Here is a 17,565-nt window from a genome sequence, read left to right on the forward strand (position 1 = left end):
CGTACACATATGAACTGGAAGATTTACGCATTTGCTGGAATTCACAGAACCCAAATAAGCATGCTATAATAATGTTCATCAATCGTAGATTTGAAGGGGTACTCCTGGCAAGATATGTATACTTAAGTCGATTGCACGCATAGCAGGAACATCACTGGAGTACATATGACATAAAGGTACATTCCTTTATTTTTTTCCTAGAAAGGGGAAACATTTTCTTAGTGATGAAGCCTCTTCTTGTACACCTCAATGAAATACAGGGAAACAAGCCAATTCCTTTCCCATACTAGACAGAAACTAACTTTCACGAATGGGAAAGAGGCTGCTAAATGCTAGTGAACACGCACAAATGTACTAGTTTGAGGATGTTTACGCTATTTCTGATGGAGAACAGCCCGAAAACACCTCATTTTTTACGCCCTGTAAACTTATTCCAACGACAGTCCTGAACCTTTTCATTGTTTACTGGTACAGATTTGATCTACCATCTACTACTAAACCTACTGCTTTTGATTCTATGAATCAGGGACTTCTGACTGCAGATCACTTGTTTCCCATTTTGAAAATATTTTAAAGTATGTTTGCATGTATAGATAAGTATTTATTTAAGGAGCACAAAAGTTAGGTGCTATGGAGTGCTGTACATTTTGGAGGCCGGGTTATTCAAAATCTTTTATCTACATCACATGGGGTTTAGTGGTGGACTACTTTTTTGTTACTCTGGCCTTAGCGCCTGTAATTGCTGTAATTTTGCACTACTCTTGTTATGTGAAATTACCAAAATCATGCTTTTATACCGGCTTGCGTAATTTAGCCACCTTTGGGGGGAAAAGCCTAAAGCGGGAGCACAAGAACAACAAAAGAACAAAGTATGAGTGGCAGCATTTTGTTTCCTTTTGTATGTAGCGCTATTTTCTTAGCACAAAATTCATCCTCGTGTCCATTTTGGATGCAAAAGTGGGTTTTGTTGTTGACTCTAAGGGCCTGATTCATACTTTTTTAGCGCCGCATTTGCGTAATTTTTTGACAAAAAAGCGGCACAAACATACAAAATATAAATGAATTTTGTAACTTTGCGCCACTTTTGCGTCAAAAAATGATGCAAATGCAGCGCTAAAAAAGTAAAAATCAAGCCCTAAATGTCAGCTATGCCTCTTGTGTAATTAAGCACAATTTCCCAAATTTATTCTGTAATTTCCAAAATAAAAGTACGCAAATTTAACACTGACCCAGCAGGTATATACATTTTTGAATGACCTAATTACATTCCATGTCACATATTAACAACTGCAATATTTATAATTTAGTACAACTTGAGGTGCAAAACATTAAGGGGCTGGTTAAGAAAGGCATTTATGAGTATGTAAAGCTGTACTTAATGAGGAGTACTTCTCATAACATAAACGCCTCTGTGAAATGACATCTGTATAAACTGAACCAAAGACATTTATGCTTTCTCTGAATTCTCAAGCTGGGAATTAAAAAACACGAATTCTGCAAACCTTACACAAAAGGCTCTTTTTAAAATCAAAATGAATTGAAAAATTGACCTTGGCATGCAACTCAGAAGATAATAAACCGAGATTGATCAATTTTTCCTAATTTCTCCAAATGAAGGGTAGCAGATCTAATTATGTATAATAACATGCAGCTGGTATTCACATGACTCCTGCACCTCCCATGCTGTCACTAGATAAGAAATGACCGAACAAAATGACCCTCTCACAAAATACTTCTTGGGTTATTTTTTCACAAAGGCACAGATGAGTAAAAAATAGGAAGGGACATACATTTTAGGTAAATCTTTGATACGAAAATGATACAGCTTACAACATTTTATGAAAAAGTATCTCAATTTTTCAAACCAAGATATGACATTTATGTTAATTCTATGGCACCTCAAAGCAGTGGTATGGAGGAAGTATCCGAAAGCATTGCTGTACAGTGGGATGGCCCCTTGTTGTCCTGCAGCATCTAAAAGTGACACTTCTGACTAGGTGGGGACCTGGCAAGCTGCATGGTCCCAATTGCAAGAAATCACACAATTAAGTGACCCCAGACTGTGTCTGTTTTGGTTTTGAGAAGGATCTAAGGCTGTAATTATTAGTATGATATATACAGACATCAACTTAAAACATCATTAACCTTTTCTTGAACGACACAAAAATATATGTTGCCAGAAAATATACACTAATAGAACAACTTATTGTACACAGCAGGCTAGCCATAGGAATTCAATTCAAATAACCCTTCCAGATTGCCCAACTAGTAGTCTCATGACTGAGCACCGAACCGGTGCCACTTGCATCATATAAACTGGGCCCCATGCCAAAACCAAGGGGTCCTACCAAACTTGTGAAGGAAAATTCTCTGCTCCCAAAACCAATGAGCAAGACCAGCTCAGGTATTGACCTGCATACCATGGCAGAAGCATCCCTGCTGGGACCACCTACCATCCTTCTGGGAGATGTGCCTTAGCAAATGGGCCATAATGTGGTCCAAGACCTATCTCTTCCCATTCCCAGGGCATTAATATGGAGGACTCACTAAGGGCTAGAAACAGTTGCGCAAGCACCGCCGGTAAGCATCCCCCACTCCTGATCTTTCTGTTACCCTTAAAGCTCCAAGGCCAATGCTTTGGGTAAAACAATCAATTTTTAAGAATTGTACAAATATTTTGATGCAGGACTTGTCACCCATGAGGCTACCTCACCAAAGAAAAACCATTGCAATCTGACAAAACCATTCACCATTCACCAGAGCACTTGCGTGACCAGACCTACACCTCAACTGCAAAGAAGATAATCCAGCATGATTTACAGTTTGATGCATGGGACGAAGAAATGCTCTTGGACTCTCAGTGAGAAATGGGTGGCTGGAGGTCTATGTGAACAAATAGGTCCCTTGATCTTCAGCCTGTGGGAAAGATCCGGAACAACGTGTCTGGAACTACGCATGCGTTGTTCACGCAAGCGGAACGATGCTTACTTGAACAACGCAGGCATTTTTCTCTGCCTTACCCACGCTTGTGCTGAACAACGCACATGCGTGGTTAAGGCAGAGAAAAAGGAAAATACAATGGGAGAGAACGCTGTCAGGTAAGTGGGGTTGGGGCTAGTTTTTAGGGGTGGGCGTGGGGGTGGTTAGTTTTTTTTTTTTTTTTAAGGGGCAGGGGATCGGTACTACAGTTTTTAGGGCAGTGGTGGGAGGTTGGGATTATTTTGTTTTTAGGGGAACATTTGTATTTAGGGCAGGGGGCGGGTTTTTAGGGGTGGGGTCGGAGTAATTTTGTATTTAGGGTGGGTGGGGAGGTCGGGTTTTTAGGGGCAGGGTGAGGGGGTGGGGTAATTTTGTATTCAGGGCAGGCAGGGGGTCGTTGTTTTTTGGAGTTGGGTTGTTTTATTTTTGGGGGTGGAGGTGGGGTTCGGTTTTAGGTCTCAGGGTGGGTGAGATATCGGGATAGGTTTTTAAGGGTGGGGTACTTCTGTGTTTAGGGTGGAGGGGTGGCATGCGACAACCACGCATGCCGTTTCCACACATGCGTTTACTAGACATGCCTTTACAATGAAAAATTGTTGTAAAAACATGCGTGGTAAAGGCATGCGTGCAAACAACGCGGTTGTTGTTCTGACCGTGTTGTTCAGGCGTGCGTGGTTGCCGCATGCGTGGTTCCATCATACAACCTCAACCTGTGTTTCTGTACTTGTCCCTGGCCATGCCTCCAGCCACCTAAAGGCAACTGCCGCCTTCTCTCGCTAGATCCCGTGGAAGACCCTGTTCGTGGGCCTCCACGTCAACCCATCCATCAAAATGCCCTGGCAATGCTATTTCTATTAGACCTCTCTGCCATCACTCCCTGCTGTCAGGCGTGCTCCTAAGGCAGGCACTCCCAACTCAGGGTGTGGCCGATACGCAGTATCCATTGCAGCCAAGCTGCAACCCCTCAAGCGCAACTGCTTTAGCCAGATCTGGCCCTTTATCTAAAAGCACTTGATTGCTAAGATTTTTAGCTATACTTACAATGTTAAAAGCAAAACTACATGCCTCAGAATACAACATACTACTAGTAACAAAAAGTCAGGAATTGCTCTGGGGTTGTTTGGGAATGATGAAATTTCAATTTGGAAAGATAAATGTGGTATATTTTTATGAACGGGAGAGACACTTACTGAAATATATATGGACATGATAAAATAAACAAAATACTCCTCCAGTACGAATGTTCCTATTTATTTGACATCCTTTGTTTAACAAGCAACACATCAATGTATGGTTCGAAAAAGTAAATTTTCTCCAGTTTCTTTGAGCTTGCACACATATATTCACCAAAAGATGTACTTATGGTAAAGGTGCTTTTTTCCACGGCTTGCACAACACGCAAGAAAGATGATATTAGTAAGGTTATTAAACGATCTGCACTTCCACTGTCTTTAATCGGAAAAAATACCCACCAAAGAGAGCATTATGGTATATTATGTTGATTTCTTATATAGTGCAGTGACTTTGGGACCAGGTATAATTGGAATGAAAGGACAGGCAGATGGAATGAAGACCGAAGAGACAGCGTTATGAATGGAAAGATCTTCTTTAAAATGAATTGTATTCCACCAGACGAAGACAGGGTGTATTGTGGGTAGTCAGGTATAGTGATCTGGTTGGCTGCTTGGAAAGCAGGAAGCCCGTGCTTTATTTGTGTAGGTGGTTGCACTGGAGCTCATTTTTGGGGGTTATAAGGGACTTGTTTTTCATTTTAGACTTTGACCCATAGCAAAATATATAAAGGCATGAAATAGAGAACAAATCAGTAAAAGAAAGATAGGAAAAGAGTGCCAAGAGGGAGAAAGCAGTGTTTCAAAATAACACACCAGAGTGGCATTTAAAGCAGGAAGTGTATAGAGGTGGAAGAAAGAGGCATGCAGTGGAATCAAGCCTTGGAAGTCTTGGTATACCGCAATCCGGGCTTTCAACAGTGCAGGCGGAAGGCTTCTAAAAAACTATGGCCCCCCTACGCGTATTGTTTTCTTAAATTAGGCACCATATTAAGAAGGAGCATATTGGCTCATATATAAAAGAGAAACAGAGAGAGCCTTGGAATCAGGAGACCGGCTCTGTTAACCACGGCCGGCTGGTCTATTTTGACACCCCCATGACCTCCTCGTCAGATTCCCCTACTACCACCCAGCAAAAGTGCCCCTCATCCCTCCATAGCTCCTCTCTCTTATACATTTCATTTGTTTTAAAGCATTGGTAATGGCTGGCTCTACTAATCCACTCAGCTATTCACAGAAAATACAGATCTGTTCTTTGCAACAGGGGCATTAATCCTCCGTGCTACTTTATTATGAGTCAAAACTGCAACTAGATAAAACTCGACCTCTCTCTCTCTCTCTGGCAGGAACATTAATCACAAGAATCAGCCTGACATTTGAATTGCTGCCTGAAAGTTGGATGCACAAGGAACTCTGCAGCTGGTGCTTTTAAATCGAAAGTTAAATGATAAGTTATTGCTTATCACAGCACACCCCCTGTGGTCAGTGTCCGCCCCCTCCAGGTCAGCGCCCAGTGCGGCCGCACCAGTCGCACTGCCCTAAACTATCCCACTATGCCTAGAGGCAGATCGCTCCTGCTAACTCCTCCTCATTGATACATTTGGCTGTGAAAATGCTACTGAAGAGACGTAGGCCCAGATTTACAAAGACTTTGCATCAAGTCTGTGTTTCTTTTTTAACTCAATCCAGACTTAAAGTGTGGTGGTGGTATTTACAATCAAATGCAAATATCAATTTGCATTGGATTGTAACCAAAAGAAATGCAAAGCTGCGCAATGACCTGTCTTGCTTTATTTTACGTCAAGGGGGCGTTCCATGGGTCGTGCATGGTTGCTCCCACGTTTTAATGCAAATCACTATCTACAAAGAACTGTAGACACAGATTTGCGCTAAAATCCTGCGCTTCCTTAGAAAAACATAACAAGGAGAAATGTTTTAGTTTCTTCCAGTCTTTTCCCTTTTTACAGGTGTTACAACACACATACAAAGTGGGAAGAGTATTAAAGCATAGTTTTTGGACTGGGAGGGACCTAACCCTGTACAAAAACTAGGTTTACCACAGAACAGGCACCCTTGCACTAAGGAGCAAGGGTGTTGTTAGTTGCACATGGCAGCCAAAATTCCACCAACGAGGGGGGAGCAGAACACCACCAAATCTTAGCAGCTATGGCGTTGTTCTGCTCGCTCCATTCACGCAACGCAATACAGCAACTTTACTTGCTGTGCTGCATTGCGTGATATTTTACTAAGTCCGGGCCATAGAGGGAGGGAGATCTGGGCACTAATAGGCACATTCGTCCTCAGATGTCAAGACTTCTGGGAGACCAGTGCCAACAGGACTTGAGCAGATGTTGTGCACTGTTTTCTGAAGACACGCCCCTGGATTTCCACGAAGCTTTTATCCCTGCCTCTCGAACTGCAGTCTTTTCACATTATTCTACCACTGCCCATCTTTTGTTTCCCTGCTTATAGAGGCTGCAACATGGCAATCAGCAAAAACCTCAATGAAACATGACAGACGACTCATCAGGTCAAGCCTCTCTAGACATTTAAATATGCACTAACACTAAACATCTCATAATGCGTTTTGTAATTAAGAGCAAATCCATGGATAGATCGTGAAATCCCTGCTTGTAGACTGCTATCTGTATATTGGGTGTTCAGTCACGACTTAACATGCTGCATTTTGGTACTTGTATTGTCGTGTACAAAGTGTGGAGTTGCAGTGCTGGTGAGGAGGTGATAGAGTGTTCAAAAATCTCTCCCTTCGACTGAAAATGCAAAACTATAAAAAGAGAGAGCAACCTCCTACATGCAAGAACATGCCCAGAGCACTTAGGGCTCAGAATCATCCTTCCTGCAGACTACAAAATGAGAGGTCCGATCTATGAACAGAAATAGCATTTCCGTTAAGGGAAAATTGTGTTTGGAAAAGATGCATGCACCCCTGGAGAAATCACAATGCTGTCTAACAAAATGACAGGCAAATGAAGCCAGATGGCCAGCACGTTTAGGGTAAGCAGTTCTCGAAATGAGGCTCGGGCCCTCCTCCTGTATACCAACCCTCCTTAGTAGTCGTATCCCATCAGACGTGCATACAATAAAGAAATGTAGCATGTATTGACCTTCGTTTATGCAGGAAGGGAAACAGCAACCACATAATGCAAAAGCACCCAATGAAGATCCAGGAACGCTGGATCCATGCCAGATTTTCAGTATAACCATATAAAAAGTTATATTCAATGAAACTATGCAGTCCTCTGCTGTGTGGAGGATATTGGGAAAATCTGTCATGGATCTAGTCTTGCTGGATCTATTTTGGACGCCACTGATTTGATGTCTCCTCTATCCAATTCTTGCAAAAGCGTTGGGAATGTAACACATGATAAAGAAGACGTGTACCAAACAAATAAGTTTACTCAAACACTCAAGTAATGATAATTTGATTGTATTAGAAATTTGTCATCCTCAATTTATGCTTCTGTGATCTAATTTATAAGGAAGTCGGATGTCCCACTCTAGTTACCCTGCTGAACTCTGTGAGGGTCAAATGAGCTAAGACTCACATCCAAATTGAAACATATTGGTAAATTTGTTTTGTAAAGAATTTCTGAAGGGTAGTTGCAAAGTCAATGACCATGTGAAGCGTTATAATTTTTACAACTAGGTGTTAAGCAAAAGTACAAAGAAAAATGACTAAGAAACACATTTTACCTGTAAGATGTGCCGGGACCACATTCCTCTTTGATCTGCCTATTGAGGGCATCAACGACAGCTCGACCCTTTCTTTCAAGGGAGCCGGTTGTTCTCTCCACCACGGGTGGTTTCTTCTCTGTTGACTCTCCTCCAGGTGTTACAGTGCCAACTTTGCCCTTTGATGGTATTGAAGGTTCCTTTTCACTTGGCACTGTCCTCTCTCCTGCTGCTGCCTTGTCCTGACCCTTGCTTTCAATAGGTCCACCTTTGCCTTTGGTTGAGAGCTGTGGTTCCTTATCATCAACATTGGGCCGCTCACCAGCTGCGGCCCTTTCTAAACTCCCGGCTTCCCGTAGGTGACCCTTGCCCTTAGAGGACATCTGAGGATCCTTGTCCCCAGCAGGGCCTCTCTCTCCAGCTGCAGGCCTTTCCTGCCCTTTGCTCTCCTCCGACCCTCCTTTACTCTTGGTGGCCATCTGGGGTTCCGGTCCATCTAAAGCCACAGCTCTCTCTTGCCCTTTAGAGTCAGCTGGTACACCCTCCCCTTTGTAAGGCATAAGAAGATCCTTGTCACCCACTGTTAACCTTGCCACAGCTGCCACCTTTTCTTGACCTTTCACCTCAGCTGAGCCACCCCTGCCCTTTGTGGGCATCTGGGGATCTCTATCTTCTGCCTTAGCCCGCTCCCCCTTCTCACCTGCAGCTGGCCTCTCAAACCCTTTTCCTTCTTCAGTGGCCTTCCTCTCCAGAGCCACGCCTTTCTTCTTGGTTTCGGTGGTACCACGGTCCCCTGCAGTAGATGGCGTCGGAGATGGTTTGGGTATCCATGGGTGGTCTCCACGGCGGGGGATGGGCCAGGCTCTAAAATCTTTCTGATACTGGGTCTCCTTCTCAAAAGGGGTTTCTGAGGGCGAGTACTCGCTCTTGGGCTTGCAGCTGGGCTCTGGCCTTACCCTCCAGGGTTTATAGTCTTGGCGCATCACCGAGCCAGGTGTGGCAGGGGCATGGCCAGTGCCAGCCCCTCCTCCTGCTCGTACTGCCCCCTGGCTGCTACTGAACTCAGTGGGTAGTCCTGCAGGTGCAACATCTGTATCGCCTCCTCCTACCCCTGCTAAGGATGGCTGCGTCTCTATGGCGCTTGAGGAGAAGGCAACAGCACGTGGCCCCTGCTGGACAGGCAGCTGGTGGTGATGGGTCGGCGGCTGCGCATCAGTGGCCTCTGAATACCTGGTGAAGACCAGGGGCACTGCAATGTCTGCCTTGTCCAGCTGATTCCAGAAGCGGGCAATGCAGCAGGCCCTGGTGATACAGGGCCATGCCATGCTCTCCAGGGTGAGGGTGGAGTTTCAGGCAGCCACGCTATGAAACTGATAAAGGAGAAGCCTGCAACATGCAGAAATCACAATAACTCCCTAGACTTCCTTATGCAGAAGAAAAAAATAGGGAAACAAAATCAGATGATGGATTAGGGTGCGCGCCTTCTGTCCTTGAAAATGTCCCAGTTCAATAAAGCCGGAGGACGAGCAGATGCTTCCGGTTTTCCCGTTGGCAGAAGGGGGATCCTCGTTTAAGCCATGGTCGGGCTTGAGAAGTCGCCTCTTCTTTCTCCTCGCTGAACGAGATCAGGGACTGTGAGAGTGGCTAAAGCAGCTGAGAGGAAGAGATCCGAGCATCACCGCCGCCGTCGCTGCAGGAAGGGACCCCACCCACTCTGCTGCTACAGCAGCAGCATCAGCATCCCAGGAACTGGGAGGGGGAGGATGCTGAGGAGCGGTACCCAGCACCTGCCTGCGTCACCGCGCCCCGACGTGCCCGAGAGGCGGGGGAGAGGGAACGGGAGAGGCGACAATGCAAAGAAAGCAGCGTCCTTCTTCTATATCTATGATCGTCGAAGATGTGGGTTGCAGTGTGATGTCCTTACACCTGGCTGCGTAGACCGGCGCGCGGCGATGCAGACAGGTGGAATATGTCAGTGCAGTGGGCGTCACCCTCCGATGACAAGGGGCTTAGGATGGATCCGCTCATGCATACCTGACAGAGGTAGAGGAAGGGGTTCCTGCCTCATTCTGTACCCTCTGAGACAAGGATGGCGATACCCACATTCCCTGTTAACCCCTCGCCGCACTAATCTGCATGGGAGGGGGTGGGGGCTCAGAGCAACAGGTCATTTGTGTGTTTTTAAAATGAGATGAAGTTTAAAAACGGCAGCAAGAGGGGTTGTGACTGTAAACCCAGTCATCGGAATGGAGGAATTAAAGACTGGTTACCTGATAGCTAAAAACAACCACCAGATAAAACGCTTCAAGTGGGTGTGCACCGCAGCAGAATGTGGTGTGATGCTTTCTGATTGCTTGTCCACGTAATCACAAGCTGTGTAGCCAATGGCGGATGGTAGCGTTGAGTGAGCCTGGCGCAGCTGGGCGCCTTGCGGTGCCTTTCATCCAGGGTGTGTCTAAGCAACGGGGGTGAGGGGTGACTGTTCCATCTTCAAAGCATAGGATGTGGAGTTCTCGTGAGACATCTTTCAGGTCCACGAGCGATGGAGAGCTCCCTTCTCGAACAAATCTTCCGGGAGGCAGAGGGAGTTTACAATGAGGTGTAACTGTCTGCTTCTTTGTAGACGAAGGCGAGCCAAGAAACTAACATGGAGAGCCAAGCCAGATAGCTGAGCCAAGAGTCAGCTGTGGCACTACGAGCCTGTGCACGAGCCACGCCTTAAAAATCCTTGGCATGTAAATCATACAACAAAGATCACATTACAATATTGTAAGGTGTCTTTAATGTTCAAAAAAGTGTATTTCTTTAACATGCAGAAGAGTTTAACCTTAGCATGCAGATTATATCAGTGCATTGAGAAGTAATTGTTAAAACTGACAGGTTTTAAACATGAACTGAGAAACATTCCTGCCCGTGACCTGATGACAATGGGATTAGACAAGTAAGAAAGAAGTCAGGGGTCATGTGTAACCTATATGTGGGCTAGAAAACGTACATATGGAACAAAATTAAATATGGGATAAGCTATCCCATCTGTACATTACAATGATGTTGCAAGTCACTGATGACTTCCGTGACAGAGGAATAAAGCTGAAAAGTGAATTCCTTTATAAAGTCATGGACCTTCGAGGTGACTTGCAATACCCTAGCAGTTTATGGCAGGGAGTACTTTATTCCTTCTAATATATGGCCACACCATCATCCTTGCCATTAAACACTAACGTCCTTGGTATGTTGTTCTTTCATGTGAAAGAGACCGCATGTTTTGAAAACATGAAGAATAACATCTGAACCACTAGTGCAAAATGAAACACGCCAAAAAACAGATAGATATGTGTTGTAAAAAGACAATAGATTTGCTTTAATACAAGTCAGATTTTTTAAAAGTTCTGTAGCACAGAATTTATAGAAACATGCAGAGAGATTTTCTCTTTCCTATAATTACATGAACTATGGACAAATAAATATATTGATATAAATGTCTCATAAATGGTTCCCACTGTTCATCTAAAAAAGACAGCAAAAGAACGAAAAGCCACACTTTATTTTATTTTAACTGCAGTTTTCATTATGCTCTATGACCTGCCTTTCTTCTCTGCTTCTGGCTCCGACAGCAGATTGTGGCGTCAGTATGCCACTGTAAAAAGTTATTATAGTAAAAAGGCTGTTAGTTCTGTATTGCAGGTGACTACTTATGTTATAAGTTGCCTGTAATAAGAAAGGTGGAGATGATCTTTTATACAGTCCATGTATATAGTCTATTAAACAAAAGAGAGATTTTTGTACAGCACACATTAACTCACTTATTTCAAGCTGCTCTCATATGTGATAATAATGAGCAAAAAGAAGGCTTGGTGAAATAAATTGGCTATGTACACACAATTTAGTGAATCAGGGAAGCTGAGATTGATCACAGATTTTTCGGTTTCACATGGTGCAATTCAACAACTATATGGGTATCTCTTTCTGATATCATATGTTAAAGCTTTGCTGCTATACAATACAATATAAGATTGCATTTTTTAGACTTTTATAGAATTCACAGGAAGTGATGTGTGTAATTTCCAGCCACATTTAAAATCTGGACCAGCCTCACTCACAAGCATTTTTGTCATGTCTAGGGACCAGGCCTCATCAATCCATGGCTGAGAAAGCATGGCAAACATGTGGGGAGGTCTTGTAGGTAGTGTGCATAACTGCAGTTAATTGTCAGCAAGAGTGTTTTGAGGTGTACTATTAGGTAAGAATCTGCAGGAAGATTGCTATGTGACTTAGTGAGCATGTGCTAGTGTTTTCAGGCAGTTCTACAAAAAGTTGCTAGAAAGTGAATCCATGGTGCCAGGCTTTGGCTGTGTGACCACTGAGGTGGATGGGAGTGAAGGTGACATGCTAATCCAAGAAGTCCAGGCTAGGAATCTCTTTTCACAGGAAGTGGGTATGTTACCCACAGGGGCCCAGTGGCTAGGCAAGTCAGCAGTAGGTTGGTCCTCAGTCATTGGATGGCAGATTAATGACAGATTTCCCAAGTTCATCATGGTCTTAATCCCTCTCTGCACCACAGGATAGCACTGGAGAAAAGGAGTCACATTTGTGTGTAATGCAAGCAAGCCAAATACGCATTGGCAGTGCATTAGGTCTGGTCTTTTAAGCCTGCAATGTTTTTTTTTTTAATTTTAATTTCTTTGCATATATAGGCTATAGTCATTAAAAGTTGAAATGTAGCAAAACGTAAAAATACCACCATATGTTTTAAAAAGGATTGAAAAAGTAACCCATATCCAAAATAAACAAAACAAAATGTGAAATGAATGCATAAATTGGTCCACCAGCCTTGGCACTGAAGTGCATTAATCTTTGAGTGGATGTTCACAAATAAAGGGCCTCATTTATTAGGACATGGTGTAGCACGGTGCTGCAAGCAATGTTGCTGCGCTGAGCTGCGTCATTTCTAAAATGCATGGATGTGCTGTATTTACAAGAATATGGCACATCCCTGTGTTTTCCCCTGCTCCAGTGCTAAATCAGCTGCCTAGCACCAATGCAGCCACCCTTGCGCCATAGCGCAAGGATGGCTGCATTGCAGGGGTGATGGTTTATGTGCAGGAAAGGACAACTTCCTGCACATAAACATTCTTTAATGGCGAGTTGCTCCTTCTATGTGTTCTGCAGAAAGCAGCACACATATAAAAAGCAAAAAAATGAGGAGAAATAAAAGTATTTATCCTGTTTGCCCCACTCTTAATGCCACCCCTGGGGTGGCGTTTATTTTGTGGCGCTGCGTCAGGTTTACGATTTTTCATTAATCTGTGGCAGGGTAAAAAAGCAATGGATGTTGCGTGTGTACACCCACAGGAACACCCATTGCATGCCAATTTGCTGCAGAAAACTCCGTGGGGCGGCCCATATTTGCAAAGTAGCGTTAAGCCATGAAAATATGGAGCAGGGCGCAGCGTCCCTGGAGCATTTCTAAAAGTGGCGCTTCCATGGTGCAAGAGCCTTATAAATGAGGCCCCAAATGTCATCACTGACAGTGAAGATAGCCAGTGGCCATAGTGGGCTGACACCACTGCTCCATACTGTATTCTGTGGTGGGCGGAAGTAAAATGTGAACAAAATGACATTTGAACAGACCTATGGATGAATTGGGCTGATTGAAAGCCCCCTTATGAATATATGTATTTCCAGCATGGTTTTATTTTTATTACATGACGATGTCTTTCTAGTTTTTCCAGTTTTATCGAGTGGAGTTACCAAAAACGTACAGAAAGATGCAGTGCCCAAAGCAGAGTGTAAACATACACTAGGTCCCTGGTGACCACTCTGAAGGAATATACTTACTGGTCAGTGCAACAAGCACTGGCACCTTTCTCTAAGATAAACAGTTTTTATCGTTTCCAAAAACAATAAGGCCCAATACTATGGGACGCAAGAAAATGTCACTAAATGTGGAGAGAATAAATGGGTAGCACTGACTAACCTAAAAGTTTTGTCATTTCTTTTGATATTGCTGTCAGCAACCAGTTCAAAGACTAAAAATACATAAGAAAAAAATCAAATTAAAGATGTAAAACATATGGGTTGCTACAGCTAAGAATCCCCAGCTTATGAGCTGGGCAGTATCTGCCAGACATCCTACTAATTGCCTGCCAGCTACTGGTATGTATATTTTATCACTGCTCACTGTATATCAGAAGCTTTGTAACAGTCTTTCTGAAAACCAATCAATAGAAAATTAAAACATCCTGACACTCATGTTAAAAATATCCAGATATTGATGTAGAGCCTGCTTTTTCTCAAGCGCTGTCTTTAACTTCATCTTGTTTCATGGTTGTCTTATGAGCCCTTCTTTCCTACATTATTGGTCCACAGTCTCCTTAAGGCTGCTCTCTTTCTGCAAGCCTGCTCCATGTGGGTAATATAAACATAATGTGCATCTGTAAAGTGCAGGTTCACCCTTGGACATGTTGCTGCTGGAAAAACAGATGTCTTTTGCTAGCCATCTCAGCGGTACTCATTTTATCAACCTCAGAAGGATAAAAAGCTAAAGGGACTGGACAGCATTCATACTGGTGACCATAAGGTCAAACAGAGGCCCTGGTTATGAACACGGCGGGAAAGACCGCACCGCCAGCAGTGGCGATAACTACCGCTTACAGGCTGGCGGGCTGGGCTGCCAAATAATGAAGCACATGAAAAACAGGCAGTCTGAAAAACTCTCACCGCCAGCAGAGGAGTGTCGACAACGACGGAAGAGGCCACACACAGGCCGACGGAAAGGCCCTACCCGACCAACAAATAATGAAGCACTAGACCGCCGTCACTTCTGGGGCAGAAACCACCACCACCCAAAGCCAGGCAGAAACGAACCAAATAAAAGGAAACACTCACCGGAGGCTCACACAACACTCCGAAGCAGACATGGAGAGAGAGTTGGAAATCATGCCAGTGCTGCTCCTTGCCATATAGCTCCGTGACCGTGACCGCCAACGAAGACGACAACGGTAAGTACCGCAACCTACTAAACAAGGGAAGAAAGGGCACAGTGACATACCCACATACTCCACCCACCCTGCAACACACCCACAACCCCTCACAACATCACAGGGCATACACACCTGAGCAAGAGGTACTTACCCGACACAAGGCCAAGACAAACTGCCCAAAGTACCCACACGGGCACAACACCCCCCCACAATGAAACAAGGAACCACGGATCGAGAGTGTGCCAACTCCAACACTGGGCACACAAACTTTATTAAAGCTCCAGGAGCAACAGATTATCCAAATGAGGCCATTGGCTAGTCCAAATCAAAAAGGCTGATGGGCTCAAATGGCCCGAACTTGACTCCCACATGTGCACATGGTACTCCACCACAAAGGGGCATCAGGGGGGCAGCCAGGCACCTCAGGGAACAGTGGCAGGGGTGGGGACTTATGTCTTGGAGGGGGGGCTTGGCCTTACGTTTGGGAGGTGGAGGGGGTTTTGGTTTTGCTTTGGAAGTTGGGGGAGTGGGCTTGGACCAGGGGTGGCAGATGGTCCACAGCCAGCACGGGGCCTCCTGCTCACTGGGGAAGGTGCACAGTAATGGGAAGGGCTGACTTGGACGTGAAATGAGTGTACAGGGCAAGGAGGTATGCACGTTTAGGGACGAGAAGGGGAGGGCCAATGGGTTCAAAAAGGTCTACACGGGATAGGAAAATTTTCTTAGGGGCAGTCAGGGTGGACCTGGAGGAAGGTGTGGGAGAAGAGGTAGAGGTTGTAACAGTTGTACATGTGTGTGACGTGGATGCAGGTGCCTGAACAGTATGCTGAGGTGTGGTGGATGTGAGTTGGGTGGGTGTCTGTGAACGTCTGAGTGTAATGGGAGGAGGAGGGGTGAACAAAGTGGGACAAGACAGGCTAGCAATGTGTAAATGGATTTTGTCTAGGTGTCTGCTCGTTTGGTGAGTGTGCAGTAAGTGTTACTCAAAGTCGTTGTGGTGAGTGCAGGTGTGGTGTCTGGGGTACATGACTGGATGTCTGATGTTGTGGTGACTGCAAGAATGGGGTCAGCAACAGTGTATGAGGGTGCAGTGCTTGTGAGTGTGCATGTAGAGGTGTCAGACAGGGAGGCGAAAGAGGTGGACACAGTAGGGGAAGTGGATGTTGTTGTGTGTGCCTTTGTATGTTGGCTGTTTGTATGCCTGTGGTGGGAAGTGTGGTGCTTGTGTTTCTCTTTATGTTTTTTGTGTGTTGAGGTGTGTGCATGGCTATCTTAACGTGTGCTTCGGATGGGTGAAGGGAGTGGGGTGCTGTAAGGGGTAGAGATAGTTGGAGGGGGGACGGAAAGACCAGGGAAACTGGCTGCCGTCAAAGAGGAGGCCAAAGCCTGAAAAGATCTCTGTAGGCCAGACATTGGACCGTGAATGCCTTCCAGGTATGCATTGCATTGCTGCATCTGGGATGCTAGCCCCTGGATGGCATTCATGATGGTTGTCTGCCCTACAGAGATGGTCCTCAGGAGGTCAATAGTCTCCTCCATGAGGGCAGCAGGGCTGACTGATGCAGGTGATGAGGTGCCTGGGGCGAAGGAGACGCCCACCCTTCTGGGTGAGTAGGCACGGGCAACTGGGTGGGGCGCAACAGGGATGGCGGTGATGGGATGGGGTGGCAGAAGTTGTCAGAGACTGGGTGGGCCCACTAGGGTCCGCCACCACCAGGGAGCTCTCATCAGAGGAGGTATCAGAGTCACTAACTCCAGTGGTAGTTGCCTCCCAGTGGTACTCTCCTTGCCCTCCAACCCACTGGTCCCCTTGGCGTCGGTAGACTCTGCCTCCTTGGAACCGTGGGCCACTGCATCCCCATTCGCCAGTGCCACTGCTCCCTTGCCAGATGATGCTGATGTACACAGACAACACAAGAGTAAAGGGGTGGGGATACGAAACAGGAGAGATAATATTAACATCTGAATGGATGCACATATCTGGTTCACCCATACTCTAACACAGTTATTATACCACCATGCAGCACCTACAGCTATACTCATGGCTATGCCCCTGACTACTGGCCACAACCCTAGTAAACAACCATCTCCCACATTACAGAAGGACCTGAAGAACTGCAGACCTGTCCCTTATCATCTACCTTCCCATGGGGGCCATAATGCTAAATGACACCAGTCAGAGTCCCTGCCATTAGACAGCATTCATACTATAGCCCCCTTAGACATCCATCAAGAAGGCATTATATGATCTTGGTACTCACCCCCTTGTGTCTGCTGTGCAGCCTTCAAGCACCCATCCAAGTCTGGATATGCCACTGCCAGAATGCAGCGCATTAGGGGGGTCAGGACCTGACAGGCACCCCTTCCTCATTGGGAGGACTTCCCCAGCTGGGTCTTGCAGGTCTTCCTCGCCCAGCACCGCAGGTCCTTCCACCGCTTCCTGCAGTGGGTGCTCCACCGGTTGTAGACCCCCAGGGTCTGCACCTCCCTGGTGATGGCCTGCCAGAGTTTCCTATTCTGATGGGCGCTGACCTGTAGAGGACACACAGAAAAGAAACACTGAGGTCAGTAAAAGCAGTTTTGATACCGCTGGCCATACGTCCCCTATGGGACAGACACTTAAAACAGCATTCCAACACCTCACTCACGCTGAATGTCATGCATTCAACGGCTGTGCAGTTACAAATCGTGCACACATGCAAACAGCCATCTAGCACCATCACACGCATCCATGCACCCCATCCGCCTACTCACCTGCACCTCTGGTCGACCATATAACTTGGCGTACAGGGGTAGGACCCCATCCACCAGCTTCTCCAGCTCCTCCGTGGTGAAGGCAG

At 45.6% G+C, this 17,565-nt stretch overlaps 2 protein-coding genes across 3 annotated transcripts in view; one reads left to right on the forward strand and one right to left on the reverse strand.

Annotated features, from left to right (window-relative positions):
* MAP6 (microtubule associated protein 6) overlaps nucleotides 1-9,495 on the reverse strand; it is a 105,651-nt gene extending 96,156 nt beyond the window's left edge. For both annotated transcript variants that reach the window (XM_069203874.1, XM_069203873.1), the window contains exon 1: nucleotides 7,764-9,495. In XM_069203874.1, coding sequence (XP_069059975.1) covers nucleotides 7,764-9,067 — 1,304 coding nt within the window. In that variant the 5' untranslated portion in view covers nucleotides 9,068-9,495. The remainder of the gene's footprint in view (nucleotides 1-7,763) is intronic.
* Nucleotides 9,496-9,559: 64 nt separating this feature from the next.
* MOGAT2 (monoacylglycerol O-acyltransferase 2) overlaps nucleotides 9,560-17,565 on the forward strand; it is a 477,687-nt gene continuing 469,681 nt past the window's right edge. The window contains exon 1 of the mRNA XM_069203876.1: nucleotides 9,560-9,785. The gene's annotated coding sequence lies outside the window, so the exon portion shown is untranslated. The remainder of the gene's footprint in view (nucleotides 9,786-17,565) is intronic.

This window comes from Pleurodeles waltl, chromosome 8 (assembly GCF_031143425.1).
Source record: "Pleurodeles waltl isolate 20211129_DDA chromosome 8, aPleWal1.hap1.20221129, whole genome shotgun sequence".
Lineage (NCBI taxonomy): Eukaryota > Metazoa > Chordata > Amphibia > Caudata > Salamandridae > Pleurodeles > Pleurodeles waltl.